Source organism: Hemiscyllium ocellatum, chromosome 10 (genome assembly GCF_020745735.1).
Source record: "Hemiscyllium ocellatum isolate sHemOce1 chromosome 10, sHemOce1.pat.X.cur, whole genome shotgun sequence".
Taxonomy (NCBI): domain Eukaryota; kingdom Metazoa; phylum Chordata; class Chondrichthyes; order Orectolobiformes; family Hemiscylliidae; genus Hemiscyllium; species Hemiscyllium ocellatum.
Genome location: NC_083410.1, coordinates 57,667,132 through 57,691,054, shown reverse-complemented (window position 1 = coordinate 57,691,054; position 23,923 = coordinate 57,667,132). Strand labels below are relative to the sequence as shown.

General features: G+C 40.1%; 1 protein-coding gene across 5 annotated transcripts in view; it reads right to left on the bottom strand.

Moving 5' to 3' along the window:
- Nucleotides 1–23,923, bottom strand: part of LOC132819436 (echinoderm microtubule-associated protein-like 6) — a 512,298-nt gene that overhangs the window by 170,962 nt on the left and 317,413 nt on the right. For all 5 annotated transcript variants that reach the window (XM_060830942.1, XM_060830941.1, XM_060830940.1 and 2 more), the window contains exons 25-26: nt 17,173–17,349; nt 13,523–13,721 (exon numbers count right to left, since the gene is read on the bottom strand). In XM_060830942.1, the coding sequence (XP_060686925.1) occupies nt 13,523–13,721; nt 17,173–17,349 (376 nt within the window). The remainder of the gene's footprint in view (nt 1–13,522; nt 13,722–17,172; nt 17,350–23,923) is intronic.

The window sequence follows — 23,923 nt, the reverse complement described above, 5'->3', positions numbered from 1 at the left end:
CTGATTGGAGGACAAGTAGCTAGGAATGGCCCAACATCTTTTCCTAAGATCAAAAAGTAAAGTACTGAGGGTGAAGGTGAAAATTGAAGGCTGAAATTCTTCCACTGTGATATTCTAAATTTATTCAGAATACCATAAGTTACAATGGAAGTCCATGGTATTTGTGTGAAGTATGTAAGAATGAGTCCTAAAAGGGAACTCAGAAGGAAAATGCCACAGATCAAATTGTAGCTGCAACTACAACTAAGTGACCAGAGATAAAGAGGTAAACCAGAGGACTTGGATGTGAAGAATGAAGGGCATGGATAGAGTAAATAGACAAAGTCTTTTCCCTGGGGTGGGGGAGTTCAGAACTAGAGGGCATAGGTTTAAGGTGAGAGGGGAAAGATATAAAAGAGGCCTAAGGGGCAACTTTTTCACACAGAGGGTGGTACGTGTATGGTATGAGCTGCCAGAGGATGCAGGGGATTTGAAAATACACCAATCAGGGATCTGGACAATCATGTTTAGGATCTCTTTTGTCAGAGGTCTGGAGAAAATAGAGTCCTCAATGTCCATTTGTTGATTTGAGTTCAAAGAGTGGTCTATAGGCACAGCGGGGTTCAATGACAGAAGGAGTAGGGGAGTCAAGGATAGAAGCAGAGGGATTTACAGTAATGGAGATTATGACAATGTTAGAGAGATCACAAGTTCAATGGGTGGAATTTGGACTGTAGGAAGGAGGATTATTAACTCTGACCAACACCGTGGCCTCCACTGGGAGATGATAAAACAACAAGATTGGAATCATCAAGGTGTAATTCAGGTTTCAAGGCAGGGAGGACAGTTCTGGATGAAGTTCAATATGGTGGGTCTCCCTTTTGGGGGAATGGGTTGAAATAGACTGTCAGGGTAGTGTGATAGTAGGCAACATGCAGTGAATAGGCAGGTACCTAGTGACAGGTAGTACCATGTACTGGTGACATCCAACCTAATCTGCATTGCCAGCTATCACTTGTCCCTGTTTACATGTGAACTGCTCCTAGAAAATAGCTGAGACAATGCTCAGGATAGACAGAGTAAGAGTCAGTTTAGTGGCTAAAAGTGCGGAATCCATGTTTTCTGGACATCACAACATTACACTGATAAAAATGTTTGAAAAACACAACTACATTGGAATTACTGAGTGGTCAGATGCTGGTCAAAAGTAATTTGCTACGTGCCATTAATGCTGCAATTTGAACTTGTTGAAGTTAACAACAATAACAATGCAAAAGGCCAGTGCTGGGTGAAGAAGAACCAGAATTAGTTCCACCATCAAATGTCCTGTGCCGGGCATGCAAATTTGAGTCCTCATCAATCATGTAAGTTTGATATGAATATAGGGTTTGGAGGCTGATATTGTGCTGCAAAGAGTCCCTTTCTGCTGATATGTGGTGGTCACTGAGCCAATGTAGTATAGGAAGTCCCTGGGTTATGAATGAGTTTCATTTTTAAGTTTGTTCGTAAGTCGAATTTATATGCAAGTCAGAACAGTTACGTACGGTGCACGCTTGGCATCAATTAGTTCAACGTTTTTCTTAGCATATATGTTTTGAGCGTTGTGCAAAAGTAGTCCGGATGTTCATTAGTGTGAACCAATGTATGTCATGTGATTATTTAAAATAAGAGGCTTTACAGAGGTCAGTTTGTAAGTATGGGCATTTCTAAGTTGGGCGTTTGTAACCCGAGGAAGCCTGTATATTCAGCAAGTGACTATACATGCTGTGGCAGAATGTAGATATCCAATGCAGACATGAACCCTATTATCCACATCCAGTATGCCTTATGCGCGGCAAGTTATGCTCATCTGAAAAGTACATCACCATTATTGTTCTGAGATCCATGAATGTTTTTGCTCCTTCACTGCTCAATTTTCACTGAAAGCAATGGGCCTTGCAGCTGGTGGAATGTCGGATATTGGCTGCTTACCTAAGGCAGCAAAGACAGATGAAGGAGAAGCAGCACTGACGGCAAGCCCAGAAACATCAGCAGGCCACAGTAGAGGTTGAGGAGCACACAGTTCAAGAAGAGGTCACAGCTGCAGGATCCCTCAGAATGTGTGGGATATGCTGCAGGCCTTGAGTTGTCTGGCCTCTATATTTCCTAGCATGAGTGAGGTAATTGCTGATACAAATTGTGTGTCTCAAGAAATGTTAATGGAACTGTGATAGGTGCTATATCCAACCTGAGGGTTGCAGAAGTGGGAGGTCATTCTCTTTTGGTGGAATGAAGGTCACTAGAGCGGTGAACTCCTTTGCGCTGAACTCCTTCCAGCGAACAGTGGGAGACCTATGTGGAATGTGTCAGTCATGCATCCACACATGCATCAGGATTGTGACTGATGTTGTCTGTGTGAGGTCATACAGGTTTATTTTGTTTCCCCAAGATGTGGTCAGTGCTGAAGCCTTGGCAGTTGGATTTAGGAACATAGCTGGGTTCACCTAGCTACATGTTGCCATCATTTGCATACTCAGTCGCACTGAGAGTGCTGTATCATGACACTATGGAATTCATCAACAAGAAGGGAGTTCCATTTGATTAATGTCCAGGTGTTCTGTGCTCACCATTATAACTTCCTAGAGGTGTTTACTCGTTAGCCTGGCAACTGCGATAGGTCAAACATTCTGGAATGCCCTCATATACTCAGTGTGTTTGAGGGTTGGGAGCTGTACAAATTCCTTGCTGAGTGACAATGGCTAACCACAGTGACAGTGGCTCACAAAACCATTGAGCAATCCCTCAACTGATGCAAAGCGCAAGTTCAACGCTATTCATGCTTTAACCAGGCATGCTGGAGCAGAGTATAGGGCTCTTGAAGGTGCTTTTCTGCTGCCTGGAAAGGGTAGAAGGGGGTAAGGCACTTTACTCCAGATAGTGTTCCACATCATCCTGGCAAGCTGAGCTCAGCATAAGTAGGGGGCATGGTGGCACAGTGGTTAGCACTGCTGCCTCACAATGCCAGAGACCCGCCTCAGGCGACTGACTGTGTGGAGTTTGCACATTCTCCCTGTGTCTGCGTGGGTTTCCTCCAGTTTCCTCCCACAGTCCAAAAATGTGCAGATTAGGTGAACTGGTCATGCTAAATTGCCCATAGTGTTAGGTGCAGGGGTAAATGTAGAGGAATGGGTCTGGGTGGGTTGCGCTTTGGCGGGACGGTGTGGACTTGTTGGGCTGAAGGGCCTGTTTCCACACTGTAAGTAATCTAATTGGTGTATGTAATGAGGTTATATCCTGGATACAGAGGAACTAGGGGAATGGGAGCAGACTTGAGTAAGAGGACAGGGATGTTGGGGTGGAGGAAGCTGACATTGTCCATGATGTTTTTTGAAAACAATGCCAAAATCTGGTTGACATTGCAGGGATGCAGTTCAGCCTCTATGTCTGTTCCCTTTTCCTTTCTGTCAATGAAAAATCGTGGTTGTAATGGAAATGATACTATCATTGTTATTGGAGATTTTGAGTGGTATAGATATAGGGAACCAGTCAATGCAGTAAACTTCGATTTCCAAGAGGCATTTAATAAGATGTGATTCAAAATTTTAATAAGCAAGATGGGGCTCATTGAACTGGGGAAACATATTAACAAGGATACAGAATTTATTAACTAATAGGAAGTCAGGGCTGGGCACACATGGACCATTTTCAAGTTGGCAAGCTCTAACTAGTGCTGTAGCAGATGGATCAGTGACGGGGCTTCAGGTATTCACAATGTATACTGATAACATAGACAAAAAGACAGAGAGTAAAGTATCCAGGTTTGCTGAAGATACAAAACTAGTTGGGAAGGCAAGCCGTCAGAAGGACACAAGGAGGATAGAAATAGATATGGACAGATTAAGTGAGTAGGCAACAAGTTGGCAGATGGAGCATGATGTTGGAATTTTAAGGTTATTTATTTGATTACTAAAAATAGGACAGCAGAATATTTTTAAAAATATATGGAACTTATGAAAGTTGGTGTTCAGAGGAACCTATGTGAATACAAGGAAAGAAGTGAGGATTGTAGATGCTGGAGATCAGAGTCAAAAGTGTGGTGATGGAAAAGCACAGCTAGTTAGGCAGCATCCGAGGAGCAGGAGAATCGACGATTCAGGCGTAAGCCCTTCATCAGGATTCCCCTGCTCCTTGGACGCTGCCTCACCTGCTGTGCTTTTCCAGCATCGCACTCTCAGTTCTGAATACAAGGAAGTCAAATGTTTAACACTTGGCATGGCAAGTAATTAGGAAGATAATGGCATAGTTCCCTTTATTGCAAAAGAAATGTAGCATATGTAAGTGTTGATACAATTGTACAAAGCTAGCAACAACTTGCCCGCCACTGAGGTCAGGCTCACCGGTTTATAACTCCCTGGTTTGTCTTTACCGCCCTTCTTAAACAGTGGCACCATGTTTGCCAACCTCCAGTTTTTCAGCACCTCACCTGTGACTATTGATGAAACAAGTATCTCAGCAAGAGGCCCAGCAATCACTTCTCTAGCTTTCCACAGAGTTCTTGGGTACAGCTGATCAGGTCCTGGGGATTTATCCACCTTTAACCGTTTCAAGACATCCAGCACTTCCTCCTCTGTAATCTGGACATTTTGCAAGATGTCACCATCTATTTCCCTACAGTCTATATCTTCCACATCCTTTTCCACAGTAAATACTGATGCAAAGTATTCACTTAGTATCTCCCCCATTTTCTGAGGCTCCACACAAAGGCCGCCTTGCTGATCTTTGAGGGGCCCTATTCTCTCCCTAGTTACCTTTTTGTCCTTAATATATTTGTAAAAACCCTTTGGATTCTCCTTAATTGTATTTGCCAAAGCTATCTCATCTCCCCGTTTTGCCCTCCTGATTTCCCTGTTAAGTGTACTCCTCCTTTCTTTATACTCTTCTAAGGATTCACGCGATCTCTCCTGACTATACCTGACATATGCTTCCTTCTTTTTCTTAACCAAACCCTCAATTTCTTTAGTCATCCAGCCTTCCCTTTCACCCTGACAGGAATATACTTTCTCTGGATTCTTGTTATCTCATTTCTGAAGGCTTCCCATTTTCCAGCCATCCCTTTACCTGCGAACATCTGCCTCCAATCAGCTTTCGAAAGTTCTTGCTGAATACCATCAAAATTGGCCATTCTCCAACTTACAAATTCAACTTTTAGATCTGATCTATCCTATTCCATCACTATTTTAAAACAAATAGAATTATGGTCGCTGGCCCCAAAGTGCTCCCCCACTGACACCTCAGTCACCTCCCCTGCCTTATTTCCCAAGACTAGGTCAAGTTTTGCACCTTCTCTAGTAGGTACATCCACGTACTGAATGAGAAAATTATCTTGTACACACTTAACAAATTCCTCTCCATCTAAACCTTTAACACTATGGCAGTTCTAGTCGATGTTTGGAAAGTTAAAATCCCTTACCATAACTACCCTATTATTCTTACAGATAGCTGAGATCTCCTTACATGTATGTTTCTCAATTTCCCTCTGAATATTAGAGGGTCTATAATACAATCCCAATAAGGTGATCATCCCTTTCTTATTTCTCAGTTCCACCCAAATAACTTACCTGGATGTATTTCCAGGAATATCCACCCTCAGCACAGCTGTAATGCTCTCCCTTATGAAAAATGCCACTCCCCCTCCTGTCTTGCCTCCATTTCTATCCTTCCTGTAGCATTTGTATCCTGGAACATTAAGCTGCCAGTTCTGCCCATCCCTGAGCCATGTTTCCGTAATTCTTATGATATCCCAGTCCCATGTTGCTAACCATGCCCTGAGTTCATCTGCCTTCCCTGTTAGGCCCTTTGCATTGAAATAAATGCAGTTTAATTTATTAGTCCTACCTTGTCCCTGCCTGCCCTGACTGTTTGACTCACTTCTGTTCTCAGCTGTACCCTTCTCAGATCGATCCATTTCCTCACTATCTTCCTGGGTACCCCCAACCTTACTAGCAAATCTCCCTGTCAGTATTTTAGACCCTTCCAATTTAGGTGCAATCCGTCCTTCTTGTACAGGTCACTTCTACCCCAAAAGAGATTCCAATGATCCAAAAATGTGAATCCTTCTCCCATACACCAGCTCCTCAGCCATGCATTCATCTGCTCTATCCTCCTATTCCTGCGCTCACTAACTCGTAGCACTAGGAGTAATCCAGATGTTACTACCCTTGAGGACCTCCTTTTTAAATTTCTGCATAACTCTCTACTTATGATTTATATTTGGGAACAATTTTGATACTTGATACTTTTGAGAATAAATGAGTGAATTGGTTAATTTAGTGTACTGTGTGCCTTCTAAACTCTGCTGAGGTTAACTGTTGTATCAGACAGACAGGCAACAGAATTTGGAATTCCTAGGTGGGTGTCGACAAAATGTTTTACTGGACCTACCAGCCTACCTACTAAAAGGAAACATCCAGACTGAGGCCCTGAGGGGATGCCAGGAGGGGAAGGAGCTAAAATAAATAGTGGAATGAATCCTGAAGGGTACAGAGCTTTTAAAGTTAGGAGTGTTGTTATAAATTGGGTTTAGGAACCCTGACTGGAGAGGATTTCTCGATCAATACGTGGCCAAGAAGTGTCCAAAATACAGCAAATTTACCACAAAGACGGTACTGGATGCGAGGCCCACAGTAACATCCTTTGGAACTTAGTTAAGGATAGCATGAGGAGTGGAAAGTTTAAAGAGTTACAGAAGACTGTAGCAGTCAGTTATCTGCTGGAGGACTGGGCAGAAAACCTATAGGAAATGCTGAAGCTATGAGTCCAGATAAATGACCTTTGAAAAGAGATGAACAGACTTACAGAAAAAGCTGAGAATTATTTCACCCACATGAAACAACATAAGATACAGTTTTAAAAATTAGAGAGAGGAAAATAAATATGAGAAGGCATCTGAACAAGAGAAGAGGCATTGAAAAAGCAATGAATGATTTGAAGATTGCTATGAATGTAGTACATAAAACAGCTCAGGAGAATTGTAGTACTAAGGAGGATCACACAAAGTGAGAGAAATAGAGAAGTTATGGAGCTACATCACAGCTCAGCAAAGCATAACACGTGCCTTTGCACCCCCCACTCTTTGAAGAGGAAGGGGGAGGAAGTGGAGTCGTAGACTGAGGAGACAGAGCTGCTAGGGTACAGTGAGGAAGTTAACCAGGAATGGGATGACCCTATTCCCATGTGAGAGAAAACAGAAAGGCCCAGCCCTGTCTGCTCCAATGGCTTCTGTAGTGACAAATCGTACCGGAGGCAGGAAATGCTTGGACCATTAACTATTTCACTCTCTTTGGACTCTCAGAACTGACTAACATTGCCAAATTTGTAGGCACGTGTCAGCTTGGGGATAATGCCCTGGAGCTGTTCACAAAACCAAACATCAAGAGACTGATACATGGATTAGATGATGATGAGCAGAAATTAGTATTAATCTGCCTACACCCAAATGTTGTTTTGGCCCTACTAAGAGAAAAAGCTAATGGACAGGGAACCTGCACTCAGTTAAAGGAAGCTATTTTAACAGCTATTGGAGCTATTAGAGATGATCCTGTGGCGTTATTAAGTAAGTGTAGGCAGAGAAAGGGGTAACACCCAACAGCATTTGCTTCCCAAATCTGGTCAGTGTTTTGGAATATTTATGGGCTGGGTTTAGATCACCAGAACCTATAAGACTGAAAGATCTTTGTATCACATGGTATGGAAGACTTAGAAAAGGCTTGTGACCCAACAGAGACCACACACATAGAAGCATGGAAAGTAAGATGGATGACAAGAGCATGGGATAAGGCAAGGAGGAATCCAAATAAGACCAATATGATGAGAATGGCACTGGCTAACAATGCTAGATACCCTGGAAAACGAAGGGAAAAGGTCCGTGCTGGGAGACCCATCCCCATCATACCAAATGATGGATTATGTCAGGGCGGTGAAGGGGAACCGCCGGCAGCAGACACATCATGGGAAGTAATAGTTGGTGTTTTATCTGTGAAGGAGTGGGACACTACGCTCGAGATTGTTCAACCCCTTGGAAGAGAGGGACAAATCAAATGCAGATTTAAAGCTTGCCACTAGAGGGACCCCAGCCTGTGCCACAAAATAATATACTACCAATGTACCCCACCTCATAATGACAATTTCAGGCACCTCCAAATTAGATGTATGATGCCAGGAGGGATGGAACAGGAACCCCCTTGGTGGACTGTAGGGTTGGAGGCCATGCTACCACTTTTCTTTGGGACATAGGGGGATCCTGAACCACCCTAAACACATTCACTTTACACCAACATACCTGGAAAACAAAGGCAGAAATTATTCTAATTGGGTTTACAGGACATTTACAAGTAGAATAGGTAACTAGTCCTTTAAGTGTATAGTTTGGATCTGTACTCTTATAGCACTGTGTGGTCCTACTACGACTACCTAGCAGCAAGTGATTACATGGTAAGGATTTTGCTTTGACCTGCTAAACTAATGAACTGGCAGATATCAGGGAGGAGCAAGGAACATTCTGTTGCTGAAATACCTGTTGGTCAATACTGGAAATGAGTTTGCACAGTGGGAGAATTGTGGATATCTTCGAGTAAAAAATGAGGTCTGCAGATGCTGGAGATCAGAGCTGCAAATGTGTTGCTGGTCAAAGCACAGCAGGCCAGGCAGCATCTCGGATCCAACAATCCAGACCATACAGAACCAAAATGCTTTTGCTAAAATCAAACAGGAGGGAAATTTGTGTCCAAAGAGACATAGAAACAATAAGAGTTCCTTAAACAATAGAAGGAGAAAGTAATCCAGAGTTTAGTAACTCAGGGAATATTGTGACCTGTTGCCAGGACTAATAATTCTCCAATTCGGCCAGTTGAAAAGCCAGAAGGGAGCTGGCAATTAACCACTGACCTAAGGGAATTAAATAAAGTCATGCCTATGGCAGCCCTTACAGTGGCTACTAGCCTTGAAACTATGACTAACCAAAGCGAGTTAGCACAATATTTTACAGTTTTAGACATCAACAATGTATTTTGGTCAATCCATTTGAGTGTCAGTATAAAGTTGCATTTACCTTTAAAAGATAGCAATATCTGTGGACAATTTTATCATGGGGAGTCTGCAATTCCCTCTCAATATTTCATTAATGGTTAAGCAACAGATATTTCTAGGCCAGACTGATACAATACGTTGATGACATGGTTTTACAAACAGGAACTGAATGGGAGCATTACCAGTCCTTGAATGAGTTGTTGCAACTATTAAAGAAATTTGGGTTGAAAGTGAACCCGAAAAAGGTTCAGATAATGAGGCAAGAAGTGAGTTACTTAGGTGTTAACAGCAGGGAAAAGAGCAATGTACAAACAATGAATTGAAACTGCAGCTAGACTTCCCATCCCCACATTTAAAGAAGGGACTAAGCTTCATTTTTGGGCTTAATTGGGTATCACAGAGACTACATCAATGATTTTGCCACAAAGGCAGCACTATTAATGACATTATTAAAGAAATAAACTCCATGGGAATGGAAGCCAGAACAAGCAATATCTTTGAAACACGCTTGGTGAATGTTTCTGCCCTGAAAATCCCAAAGCCAGCTGAACCATTCTCCCTACAATTTTTATTGCAACAGGTACATAATCAGTTGAGTTTATTAGCCTATTCCTTCGTGCATGCCTATGCCAGTACAGCAGGGATACATGACATGTGAAAGGCATTTGTTGATGGTGTCCTGGACAGTACAGCATTTTACCTACATTGTAGGGTGGAATTTATTGACAGTTTTGATGGAAAATGCATCCATTCGGATGCTGCTGAATGGACGTATTAATGATGGCACAGTGAGCCAAAATAGGATTGCCAAATGGGCATTGCTATTACAAGGGAGGAACATAGAGCTAAATAGGATTAAAAGTAGCACCATGTTAGCAGCCAATTTAATTTACTTGGGGACACTGCATGAATGTCACGTGATAGGGGACATTTGTATCAAAACTAAAAGGAGAACACAGAGAAAACTTTTGTTGATTGCTGTTCACATTTACACACTGTGGAAAGAAAGACAAAAAGGTGGTTTGTACATAGAGAATAATAATGACAGGAAATGGATAGTATAGTCCTGAAACTGCCCAAGACCATAAGTGCTCAAGCAGCCAAGTTGGCAGCAGTGGCATACACAGTGAGACACCCAGTGATATATCCCTCAGGATCTATTATCTGCTCAGACAATACTCATGTGTACACCAGCCTGATGGAATATCGACTCTTAAGGGAGATGAAAGGGTTTGTATCAGCAGATTAGAAAGCCCTACTGTCTGTCCCATTGCTAAGGTATAAGGTATAAAAGGCAAAGGGGAAAGAATATGGAGTGATCAAAGAAAAAGCTGATTCCAAGTTATCACCAGAGGGAAACAGAAAGGCAAATTAAGATTAGATTAGATTACTTACAGTGTGGAAACAGGCCCTTCGGCCCAACAAGTCTACACCGACCCTCCGAAGAGCAACCTACCCAGACCCATTCCCGTACATTTACCCCTTCACCTAACACTACGGGCAATTCACCTAACCTGCACACTTTTCTTTGGACTGTGGGAGGAAACCGGAGCACCCGGAGGAAACCCAAAGCAGACATGGGGAGAATGTGCAAACTCCACACAGACAGTTGCCTGAGGCAGGAATTGAACCTGGGTCTCTGGTGCTGTAAGGCATCAGTGCCAACCACTATGCCACCGTGCTGCCAATTAATTGGCTAAACATGGGGTAATAGCAAAGAGTGGCAGTTGCAGAGTGAGGAAATAGGAGCACAGAAAGAGAAAGAAAAGAACCCCACAGACTTAACAGGAGAACAGAGGAGGGATACTGAATTACAAACATTTCTAAAAGAAGAGAAATTGGGTTGTGATGAACAAAAGGGACTACATGTAAGAGATGTAATTGTTCTATGCAGCGGCAAGTTTGTAGAAGGAAAGGAACCAACTCTCACACTGCTTTCATAACATTCGCAGGCACTAAGGAGCAAAGAAAGCCTGGAAAGACTTAAGGAAGTGTGTTGGAGGACACGCATGAAGGGAGTCGTGGTGCATTATGTCAAGAATTGTTTGATATGTGCACAACATAACCCGGATAGGAATGTTAAGAAATTAGCTTTGAGACGTACTGGGCCAGTTGAAAGACTTGGACAAACTTGCAGATAGATTTTGTGGGTCCACTACTCCCAACCACAGGAAGATATAAGCATATCCTAGTGAAGGTGGATACCTTCACCAAATGAGTAGAGGTATTCTCTACTTTAACCGATACTGCTAAAAGTATGGTCAAGATCCTGTTAGATAAAGTCTTTACATGTTGGGGTTTACCAAGGAGTACTGAATCAGATTAAGGATTGCATTTACGGCCCAAGTGATGCAGAATGTCATGACATTACCAGGGATAAAACAAAGGTTCCACATACTCTATTTGCCCCAGTGGGATAGTAGAAAGAATGAATCGAACTTTGAAGAATATGTTGGCTAAGATGGTGTAACAGTATATGACCACTTGATTGACAGTGTTTCCTCATGTCCTGATGATAATAAGAAGCACTGGGTCTTTCTCTATTGGATTTACCCATTACACATTGATGACAGGATGACAGGATGAGAATTAGAGCCCTTGCTAGAGTTGGACCTCTCAGAACCAAGAGTTGACAACATAACAAGGAACAGGTGGGTTCAACAGATAATTGAAAGAGTAAAGAAAGCTAATCACGTAGCAGCTAATAACATGGAAAAATGGAATCAACAAAGTAAAGCTCATTTTGATTCAAAGGCAAAGCTAGCAGAGTTATAGGTGGGTCAACAAGTAATGATCTCCATCCACCAGACAACATTCTTTTTAGCCCCCAGATTTGCAGCACCATATGAAGTAATTGATAAAGCCAGGCCCTCTTTATACAAGGTTCTAACAGCCCCTAACAAGGGTGGGTGATGTCATACAAATCAAATGAAACCTTCTAGGGAGATGAAAACAATATCACCATAATCAGCACATTATGTTGGATTCTTTTGCAGCCAAAGGAATTTCCGGATGGAAGAATGGGAAGATCTTATGCTAGATTGGTTTTGAGAAGGTGGCTGAGAACACTGGGGCAACCAGGTAGAACAAGAAATGGATTCCACTGAGGTCCCCCTCATAGAAATGCAAAGTAACAGACCAATACCAAATTGTACACTGATTATCTCCCAATGGAGAAAGCAGAAAAAGAAGGATAGAGATCGACATACTCCTTTTCAATCCAGATGGATGGAGAGAAAAACAGGGAGAGTACAAGAGGTACCAGATATGCCTGAAGTAACCCAGAGGGTGCAGGGTCTGTCACTGGAACAAAATCTGATTGACTGCAAATAGAGCATAAACTACATTAGTTTTCTAGAAAGAAGAATCAACAAGAATATGAAGGATCATTATCGTCATTTTCCTTTGAATGGAGCCCCTTCCGCAATGAATACTGTGACTGATGTTTTCTAAGAACAGGAGGGGATAATGTTGTTTGATTGTGAGCAGGGCATATTTCATGTTTGAACAAATGTCACAGTAATGGTCGCATGTTGGGAGGAGATGTGGGGATACCAAAACGGATGGAAATGGTGTGCTTTGAATGGGCATAATGTGGCGATTAGAAATGTTCCTCCTGATTTAGTCACTGGCTCCAAAATTTTGTTTAAGCCTGAACCTAATGAGAAATTGTGTATAACTCTATCCTTCCGTTGAAATGACACAGATGAAGATTTGTGACAGCTTGTAGCTGCGGACCTTCCCTCATTCCACAATTCATTGCAGACTGGATAAAGATTATCCATAAATGGAGCACGACTGGAACTCTCCGGAGAATAACAATGTTCAAGGAACTCCTAGCCAGGAGGTGGGGCAAAGACAACAAAGGCACTGGCCAGCCTCCCCTGGCCAGGTGACCATTCCTGGGAAATGAGCTTTAATTAAATGAGCAGAAGGGTGACTAGTGTGGTTTCCCTCAATTATTTGTGATTTACATTTGGGAATAATTTTGATAATTGATATTTTTGAGAATACAAGAGTGAACTGGTTAAGTTAAACTGTGCTCTGTGCCTTCTATACTCCCTTCCATTGGGATTAATTGTTGTCTCAGACAGAGAGAGGCAACAAAACTACTGAGTATTATGCTTGATTTAAAAAGTCTGAAACGAATTTGTTGGAAAAGTAACTGCATGCAGTTTTTTCCCCTCCAATTCCATTTTAATTTCAATTCCTCCTTCTCCGCTTATCCTTTCCTATTTTTGCTGCTGCTGTACTGCCTCTGTGCTTGTTATTGTTTAATCTTTCAAATGGGTGATTTATGGGGGGTATTAAGAAAATGCAGTTTTGTGACACTGGGGTAATATATTGTTGCTGTCTGGTGGATTGGTGAGATAATTGTAAAATTTCAATTTATTGCAAAGATGAAAATAATTACGTATTTGAAATATAGCTGTATACTGGTTAAGAAAATGCTCAAATTATGAATATATTTTCTATCTACCTCCATCTTCATCAGTGTCATCAGACTCTTCACTGTCCACAGGCTTGTTGTCCCTGTTTCCATCAGTTTCCCAACTCCAGATCATCAAAGCGGTGTCAGCTCCACCCACCGTCAGCAACATGCTGTCGTCTTGTGCCCATCGCACATTAGTCACATGTGCACTGTGGCCCACATACTTCTTAAACTTTGCATATCGGCCCTGGAATAAAAATTAGTTCAATTTTCTACCAGGTTTTGGTTATGATGACTTTATATACCTAGTATTAGTAAACCTTGACAATACAGAAGCACGTATACCATACCTCAACTAGATATTTTTGTTGATACTTTACATTTTGCTGATAATTTTAATAAGTTTTTTTCTGGATTAATTATCCAAAATTTGTACTGCACTAAATAACAGAAAATTTAAAAAAAATAAGCCATTTTGGCTTTCGATAGATTAATATTTTGTGTGCTTGTCAATACTAATCTCCTTCCCTACTACCAAAATTCAAAATTATATTCTCATATGAAGTTTTTAAAAAATTGTAATATCTCATAAAGTGCTCGTCATTGAGTCATACAGCATGGAAACAGATTCTTTGGCCCAACTCATCCATGTGGACCAGATTTCCTAAACTGAACTAGTCTCATTTGCCTGTGTTTTGCTAATGTCCTTCTAAACCTTTCCTATTAATGTACCTGTCCAAAAGTCTTTTAAATATTGTAATTGTACCTGCCTCTACCACCTCCTCTGGCATCTTGTTCCATATATGCACTACACTCTCTGTGAAAAACTTACTCCTCCGGTGCATTTTAAATCTTTCTTCTCTCACCTTAAACCAATGTCCTCTAGTTTTGATAGACTAATTGTGGCAAAATATGACCTCATGGCAATTCTGTTGTTTAAAGGTGAGGAGGGTGGCATTTCTCTGATTGGTTGTCCTGTGAATGATTTTCTTAAGAGATTTGGGAACATCTGGAGGTAAATTTGCCTGCTGTCTCCCCAAATATTTTGAGTATTGAAATCTATCCAAATTATATTATGGCATCAGCCTTGTCAGAAGGATTCTTGCTTCTGCATCAGATGAAGTGCAATTCTCCAGTTTTAGCCTCTTGTGAATCTCTGATTTCTTCATTTCACATTAGTGACTGTGCCTTTGTGTCTCGGCCCTAAACTCAGGAATTTCCTCCTGAAATCTCTTAGTCAAGCTTTCAGTCACTTTTCCAATATTCCTTCATGCAGATAAGGTTAAATTTGGTTGATAATTCTTATAGGTAGTCAATTGAGATTTTTTCTACTCTAAAGTTGCTACATAAGTACAAGTTATTGTTGTAAAGGGTATATCAAATCAGCAGAACCCAAATGCATAATTGTGCAATCTAGCTATAATTCCGTATCTCTTCAAAATGGGAAAATTTGGGTATAGCTTTGTCGGCAAAGACTAAGAGACAGCCTAGTTGTTTACTTTATAAAACCCATAAACAGTCTGTAAATGATTGAGAGACTAATGAACACAAACTGATGACACACGATCCATGGAATTTAACATAAATGCAGAAAGTCGTGAACCTTTTGTTTTTTCTGTAAAATAAATTCTGTGAATTAAATTAAAACTGGATTATGCAAAATATTGAGCTTATATGAATGATGAAATTATAATTCTGCAATATTTTATTTTATGCCATGAATTATGTTTTTTGTCACCTCAATTTGGCACCTGCTGCCATGATAAACCGATTGTCTATCTAAAGATTCACCTTAAAGCTTCAGAAAAAGGACCCAATAGAGATCTTGTTGATTAAAAATTAATATTTTTATGTAAATTTAGCATTGTCCTGTTGCCTTTATTGTTGCTTTTGTGTGACTTATTTGTGCAGATTTGACTGATAGGGTGAACACGATCTCACACTGTGGTATTTTTCTGAAGAAGATAGCACTGCATAACATAGAGTCATAGAAATGTACAGCACAGAAACAGACCCTTCTGTCCAACTTATCCATGCCGATCAGATATCTTAACCGAATCTAGTTCCATTTGCCACCACTTGACCCACATTCCTCTAAACCCTTCCTATTCATATACCTTTTAAATGTTGCAATTCTACCAACCTCCACTACTTCCTTTGGCAGCTCATTCCATCCACGCACAACCATTTGCAGGAAAAAGTTGCTCCTTAGGTCCCTTTTATATCTTTCCCTTCTCACCCTGAACCTATGTCCTCTAGTTCTGGAGTCCCCCACCCCAGGGAAAAGACTTTGTCTATTTATCCTACCCATGTCCCTCATGATTTTATAAACCTCTATAAGGTCATCCCTCAGCCTCCGATGCTCCAGGGAAAACAGCCCTAGTGTATTCAGCTTCTCCCTGTAGCTTAAATCCTCCAGGAAATTTATATTCATTAAGTTGATAACAAGGCAATTTATTTTCTATGTTTTAACTGCAGTTTACAAACAAATTGATTTGTTTTCAGGTCATAGAACTAACAGCCTGTGGAAACTGCCTTGTGCTTCAAGTATGAGTGAAGAATTTTGGGAGTGAAGCTGAATTGCAACAGGACCCATTCCTAAGTATTGTTAATTTTCATTGTAATTGTGCAAATATTCTCCTTTGATCTGGAACTTATAAATGTTTGTGAACACAGTGTTCCTATTTTAGCATCCTGCAATTCTCCAGTGGTCAAGGTCAAGGTAAGTACAAGGTCCTATCTATATTTTATTTATTTTTAATGCAAGGTTCTGCCTTTCCCAGCCTTTCTATCTCTAACTAATTTTCACACATTCACTACTGAGAGACAAGATGAAGAAACACAAAAGCTTTAGTTTCAAAGTTGGAACCACAAAATTGCACAAATACACAGGATATCATCATTCAAAGGAGCAGAGTAAGTTCATATTTAGAGGACAGCTTCCCCTTGAATTTCTGCTTTTAGACATTGTCACAAACTGTTAATGCATCCATGTAGCCTATCTCATATTAGTATAAAAGTTGAGGATGAATGGGTGGATCCCCTATAAAGTTCCATCTCCGTGTTCTAGGTTTCATACATCGTATTCCACTGTAAATGTTTTTGCTCTGTCCTTGGCTAAAACATAAGAAATTTTTTTTAGTTCTTCTAACATTTAAAAATAAACTGGAATTAAATAGAAGGGAGAAATATCAGAGTTGGGTACCTCTACAACAAAAAAAAACCCCTTTTTAAAAACATGCCATTAATTTTCATCCAAAAATTTAGTTAGAAAATGAAAGTTTGAGGGTTTGTGATTTTCTGATCAGAACTACCTGAAATGATAATTATACAAGTTTTCCAAAGAAGACATTAGCCACTCTGGATTGTTGCCCAAAAATTGAGGATTATTTTATATCTCTATGTATTTCAGTTTAACTTCCCAATAATTCCATGCAATATTTTTTGAGACCACACCTAATATCCATGCTTTTTACCTGCACCACATGACTGTGGATGCATTTGTAGAATATTAAAACAATGAAGTATCAATAGCCTATGTGGTTGCAAACTTAACTGAGTGAGCATGTTTGACAGCAATCACACAGAAAGTACAATATTGTCCTGTTATGACAGAAAATTTAAAATTAAGGTGTATTGATTAACCATCTGGACTTTTTAAAATTTAGACAAAATACTACTTATATGAATCACGTTACCTTTACTGGATAAGAAAAGAGTTTCATAAAGCCAAAATCATCTCCTGTGACAATGATTTTTTTGTCTTTGGTCAGACAGGCTGCATTGACATCTGTGATATCACTGTGTGTAGGCCAGATTCCTTCACATGTTGGTCCTAAAACGCATGACCAAGTAGCCCAATCTATCTTCTCTATCTGCATAAAAGATGAAACAGATAAATTGGAACTTCCTTCAGATCAAATCAGTTACGATTTACTGTTATTAAGCAGAATAATTTATCTCAACGTAGGAACATTGAAATATAGAAAAACAAGTAGGTCATTCAGCCCACCGAATCTGTTTCACCATTGAGGAGATCATAGATCATACAATCCCTACAATATGCAAACAGGCTATTTGACCCATCAAGTCCATGCCAATCTTCTGAAGAGCATCCCACCCAGACCCACCACCTATACCCTATCCCTGTAACTCTGCATGGCTAACCCACCTAGCCTGCAAATCCATGGACACTATGGGCAATTTAGCATGATCAATCCACCTAACATGCACTGTGTGGGGAATCCGGAGCACCCAGAGGAAACCCTAGCAGACACAGGGAGATTGTACAAACTCCACACCATTGCCCAAGGCTGGAATTGAACCCTGATCCTTGGCGCTGTGAAGCAGCAGTGGTAACAATTATTGAGCTGATGGGTGATCCACAGCAATTCTCCAAATATTTTTGTTTGGCCCATAACCATGCCTTTGGTCCATATCCCTTGATACTTTGGCTTCACAAAAATGTATCGATCTCAGATTTAAAATTAATAACTCAGAGTCATAGAGCTGCACAGCACGGAAACAGATCCTTTGGTCCAACTTTTCCATGCTGGCCAGATATCCTAAATAAATCTAGTTCCATTTGCTAGTATTTGCCCCATATCCCTCTAAACCCTTCATATTCATATACTCATCAAGATGCCTTTTAAATGTTGTAATTGTACCATCTTCACCACTTTCTCTGGCAGCTCATTACATATGCACAGCACCCTCTGCATGAAAAAGTTACTATTTAGATCCCTTTTAAATCTTTCTCTCACCTTAAACCTATGCCCTCTAGTTTTGGAGTCTCCAATGTCAGGGAAAACATCTTGGTTATTCACCCAATCAAGACCGTCATGATTTTATAAACATCTGTAAGGTCACTACTCAAGCCTCTGACGCACAAGGGAAAATAGCCCCAGCCTAATTAGTCTCTCCCGATATTTCAAACCTGGCAACATCCTTGTCAATTTTTTCTGAAACATTTCTAGTTTAACAATATCTTTCCTATATTAGGGAGATCAGAATTGCACACAATATTCCAACAGTGGCCTAACCAATGTCCTGTACAGCCTCAACATGACCTCCCAACTCCTGTGATCAATGCACTAACCAATAAAGGCAAGCATACCGAAGCCTTCTTCACTGTCGTATCTATCTGGACTCCACTTTTAAGGAACTATGAACAAGCACTCCAAAGTCTCTTTGTTCAGTAACACTCCCCAGGACCTTACTATTAAGTATTGTTACGACACAGGTAAACCCCCCACCCGCTAATTTAAACCAGCAACACAGAAAAGAATTAAAGAATCTATGAAAATTTGAGATATGAAGAATTATTCCAAAAGTCACTCTTTAAAGTAAGAATTAACAACTTTACTTTTTGAAATATAACAGAGAATAAGTAACTAACAATGATTTACAACTCATTTATCTAAACCTATCTTTTACCTTCCCCTCTATAATATTGGTCCAATAAAACCCCCGATTAAGATTTACCAAAAAATTCTAATTTCAAAACCAGCTGTCAAATCTTCTCTTTGCATCTTCCTCTGTAGACTTGTTCTCCAGATTGGTGTTGATGTTTTTTCTGTGCGAACTCCTTCTCTTGGCAGGTTCTTATTAACATCCGTTGGTCTCTTGGCAGTTCTCTTTGCTGCTCTGATTAACTGTTCAAATTGTCTCATACTTATACTCCAAAGCATCGGATTGTTTCACTGGTTTAATACTGTCAAAATAGCAAAGTCAAACTTGATAGGAGTTTGGTATCTTGAGGCATAATTTAAACTGGTTGAATTTGAATTTGTTTTTCTCTCATAACAACCCAGCCAGTGCTAGCTGTCCTGACCAAGTGTTACATTGTTACCTTGTTCCAAACTCCCTGTGCCTCTCTAAGTCCTTGCTAGTTTTCAACTCTCTTAAAGGTACAGTACACCTTCCACCTTTATAACACCTTAAGAAAAAATAAACCATCATAATGAAAAGATGGCTTCATTTTTGTTTCTATTCTTTAAACACATTACCATAACATGGAGATAACTTTAATCTAAGTTCACCTTCTTCCCATATACATTGGATAAATACAAATCTCATCTAAATGTTATCAGTTAAATCTGCAATAACACATATGCAATTATATTCTTACCGCCCGTTACATGTGCGATTTTTAAATTAAAAGTCTGTAACATAAGACTCCAATGAAATAGTCTCATATTCTTGTCTTTAAAGCGTTCTAAGAATGTAAGAGGATTGTGATCGATGTACACAACTGTCTCCGTCACATTGTTCGTGATTACACATTAAAATGTTGTAAGGCCAGTACCAACTTAATAGGTCTTTTTTGATCGTGGAATATTTCTTCTGGTGGATGTTGAGTTTCTTCAAAAAGTAACCAACTGGCAGTTCAATCCCATCCTCATCTTCCTGTGGTGTACAGCTCCAACTCCTATGTCACCAGCATCAATGGCAATGTAAAAGGCTTTGAAAAGTTTGGAGTAGCTAGAACTGGTGCAGTGGTTAATTTTTGCTTTCAAATTGTTGAATGTCTCCTGGCATTGTTCTGTCCACCAAAACATTGTGTTCTTCCTCAGCAAATCGGTTAATGGCGCCAAGGCACTGCTGAAGTTTGGAACAAACTTCCGATAGAATCTGCTGAGTCTTAAGAATCGAAGTATCTCTTTCTTCGAGATTGGTTGTGGAAATTCCTTGATGACCTTTGTCTTTGCATTCCGTGGGATCAACCTTTCATGACTGATGTTATGTCCCAAGTACGTCCCCTCTGCTTTTGCAAATTCAGTTTTATTTGCTTATGACCAGTTTTGCTTCTCGTAGTCGTACAAAGAGCTCTGCCAACTGTACCATGTGATCTTTCCAGGACTTACTAAAGATCACGACATCATCCAAATAGACTGCACAGTTTGTTAACCCAGCCACAACTCTGTTCATGAATCTTTGGAATGTGGCGGATGTGTTCTTCATTTTAAAGGGCATCATTTAAAACTGATATAGCCCATTTGAGGTTACAAACACAGAAATTGATTTCATTGTCTCTGATAAAGGTACCTGTCAGTAACCATGCAGTAAGTCCAACTTGGTGATGTAACTGGCTTGTCCGATGTTCTCTAAACAGTCCTCCAATCTTGGATAAGCATCTGATTTTGTAACAGAGCTGACCTTCTGATAATTCGCACAGAATCATTGAGTCACGTCCAGTTTAGGATCTAAGAGCATCGACGAACTCCACTTGCTCTGGCTTGGTTAGATGATATCCTCGTTGACCATGGCTCCACCTCCTTCTGGACCTACCTGGCTTTGAAAGGATTAAGCCGATCGGGGTGTTGTTTTAGCGGAGCAATATTCCCTATGTCTACTTCATGTACAATAGCATTAGTCCATCCCATCTGATTCTTACATACGTCCTTATACTGCAGTAATAAATCTTTCAACTGCATTTTTTGCTCCTGAGACAGACAGTTTACTAACTTATTTCACTTCTCAAAGACTTTTTCATTTTTAAATCTATTTTGAGGCACATCCTCAAAATCCACAATATCTGAATTTGATTCTTCACTCTGCATGGCAGTAACGAACATCTGTTTCTCCAGTTCTATCTCTCTGGTATGATACAGTTTCAACATGTTCACATGACATACCCGATACCTTTTTTTTCTATCTGGCATCTTCACATCTTTACTTTTTCTCAACCACTAAACCTGGCCTTGAAGGGATCTCCTATAACTGGTAACAGTACTGACATGTCATCCCCTCGGGAAAATGATCAAGTCTCAAAGCTTTTATCTGCCACCTGCTTCATTCTATACTGTGCCCTCTTTAGGTGCTGTTTAGCTACTCACCTACTCGATTTAATCTCTCCCTCACCTCCGATACATAATCTAAGTGTGAAATCTCCAACTTTGGTCCTGTCAATTTTTCTTCAATTAATTTCAAAGGACCTCTCACTTCATGCCCAAATATTAACTTGAAGGGAGTGAACTGAGTAGATTTGTTTGGGGCATCTCTAATGGCAAATAAAACGAATGGGATACCTTTAGACCAAATATTTGGGTAATCCTGACAGTATGCTGTCAGGTGACAGATGTCACCCTTCTAAAACTCCCTGGTATTCATGATGATATGCACTGGATTTCAGATAATAACCCTCAGGAATATTTTCTGACTCCTTTTCTGATTACGCACCCAAATATATATCTTTTATCGTCTTGTCTTGCTGTTGCACGTTCCTCAGTCTTCAGGACTAAACTCTTCTCTCTGACCCTCTGCCTCTTCAGGTTTTTCCTGCACCATTATATTAAACAGGGTGTCTGCTAACTGAACCTAAACTCCTTCATCTTTTTCTTTATTTTTTGCTTCGTGCTGTGACTTATAATAGTGGGATCTGGGAAAACACCAGGATATTTCTGTTTTAATTCCTCAGTTTCTTGGTCTTCCTTAGGTTTCTCCACAACAAGAGGTATTATTCTCACCTTGGATCCTGCCAAAACATTTCCAAGGACGAACTGAATTCCTGGAACTGACACGCTGTCAATCACTCCCACTATAACTTCCCCAGTGTTGGGTTGGCACGCCAATCTGATCTTACAAAGGGTAATGCTAAATTTCTGTCCATCTATCCCACAAATTACCACACTCTCGGGTAATAGATCAGAAAAAGTGCATATTTGGTCATCTCTTACTATCAGTGACTGGTTAGATCCTGTATCTCTCAAAATTATAATTTCTTATCCTTCTTCCCCTGTTCTATCTGTGTAAACATTACCCACAGAGACGAATGCTTTGTAGAGATCAGGTACTAACTCCATACCCAGCTGCTACCCATGCTGTGCACTCTAATGTCACTGGCTTACCTTCGTTTACCACATCTTTTCCCACAGTGCCTTTCTTTAATGACCAGCACTGTGACTTTACGTGTCCCACTTTACCACAGTGGAAATACCTGAGGCCTTTCATCTTCTTTCCACCCTCTTCGGCTTCTTTTTTTGACCGGTGGTAAATTCTTACCAGTGTTCTCTACTCTTTGCTTCAAAGTGTAGAATCTTCCCTTCTCCCAACTTCTTTCCTGACAGGACAAAACTCTGGCCGGAAGCTTGTCTTATGCATTAACATGTATTCATCTGCTAATATTGCTGCCCTTCTCATTTCCTGAACTTTTTGTTCCTCCACATGAATTCTTACCATCTTTGGAGGTGAGCTTTTAAACTCTTCCAGCAGAATAATCTCTCTTAGAGCCTCAAAGGTCCTATCTATCTTTAAAGCACACACCCATCTATCAAAATTACTATGTTTAATTTTTTCCAACTCAATGTAAGTCTAACTTGGATCCTTCTTTGTTTCTGAACCACAATCTAAATGCTTCTGGTACCAAATCATAAGCACTTAAAATAGGCTGTTTAACCTCTTCATAATCTCTTGACCCTTCATCTGACAGTGCAGCAAATACCTCACTAGCTCTGTGTACCAGTTTAGTCTGAACTAGCATTACCCATAAATCCTTGGACCACTCCATCAGCCTAACCAATTTTTCAAATGAAATAAAAAAGGCTTCAACATCTCTCATCAAAATGTTGCAGAGTTTTGACATATTTGTATTTCTTACTACCTTCTCTTTTAATCTCCATCCTGTCAACCTGACTTTGTTGACTAAGTTGCAACTTCTCAAATTCAAATTCTCTCTCTTTTTGTCTCTCTTTTTCTTCTCTCTCTCTTTGCTCAGCTAAGAACCTTCTCTCCCTCTCTCTCGTTTGCCCCTCTCCCTTTCTCATCTCTCTTTCTCTCTCCCTCGTCTATCTCTCTTTATCTTCCAGCTCCATTTTCCTCAATTGTAATTTAAGTTCTTCTACCTCTACTGCGCTTGTCTGTTTATCTGACACACCAAAGTATTTGAGTAACTCCCTTACAATTTCAGCTTTACTTTTGTCCTTGGTTAAACTCTATTCCAACTTCTTTTCTCATTCTAAAAATATGACCTTTATCTTTGCTTTGAAACTTTCTTGGCAAATTTGAGAATCATCTTCAAATCCCAGAACCATTTAAACAATTTTAAGAGCCATTTCTTTCACTTTTAATTTAATCAACCACAATCACTGAAATTAAACAACTTGCCTCATCTATGTTTTATTTAACATAAACGAGGACACTAACTTGCAAGTTTAAATCTACTGGGTGTTTTTGTACCAGAAATGTGTCTAAAACTGTTCAAATTTCAGATGAAAGCCTCCAAACTGTTACGATATGGAGTAAACCCCCCTGCTAATTTCAGCCAGCAACACAGAAAAGACTTAGCTCATGCAGTAATCTGTGAAAGTTCGAAAGGCAAAGAACTATCCCAAAAGTCACTATTTAAACTAAAAATTAACAACTTTATTTTTTGAAGTACAACAGAGAATAATTAACTAACAACTAATTGCAACTCATTTATCTAAACCTATTATTTACCTTTCCCTCTAC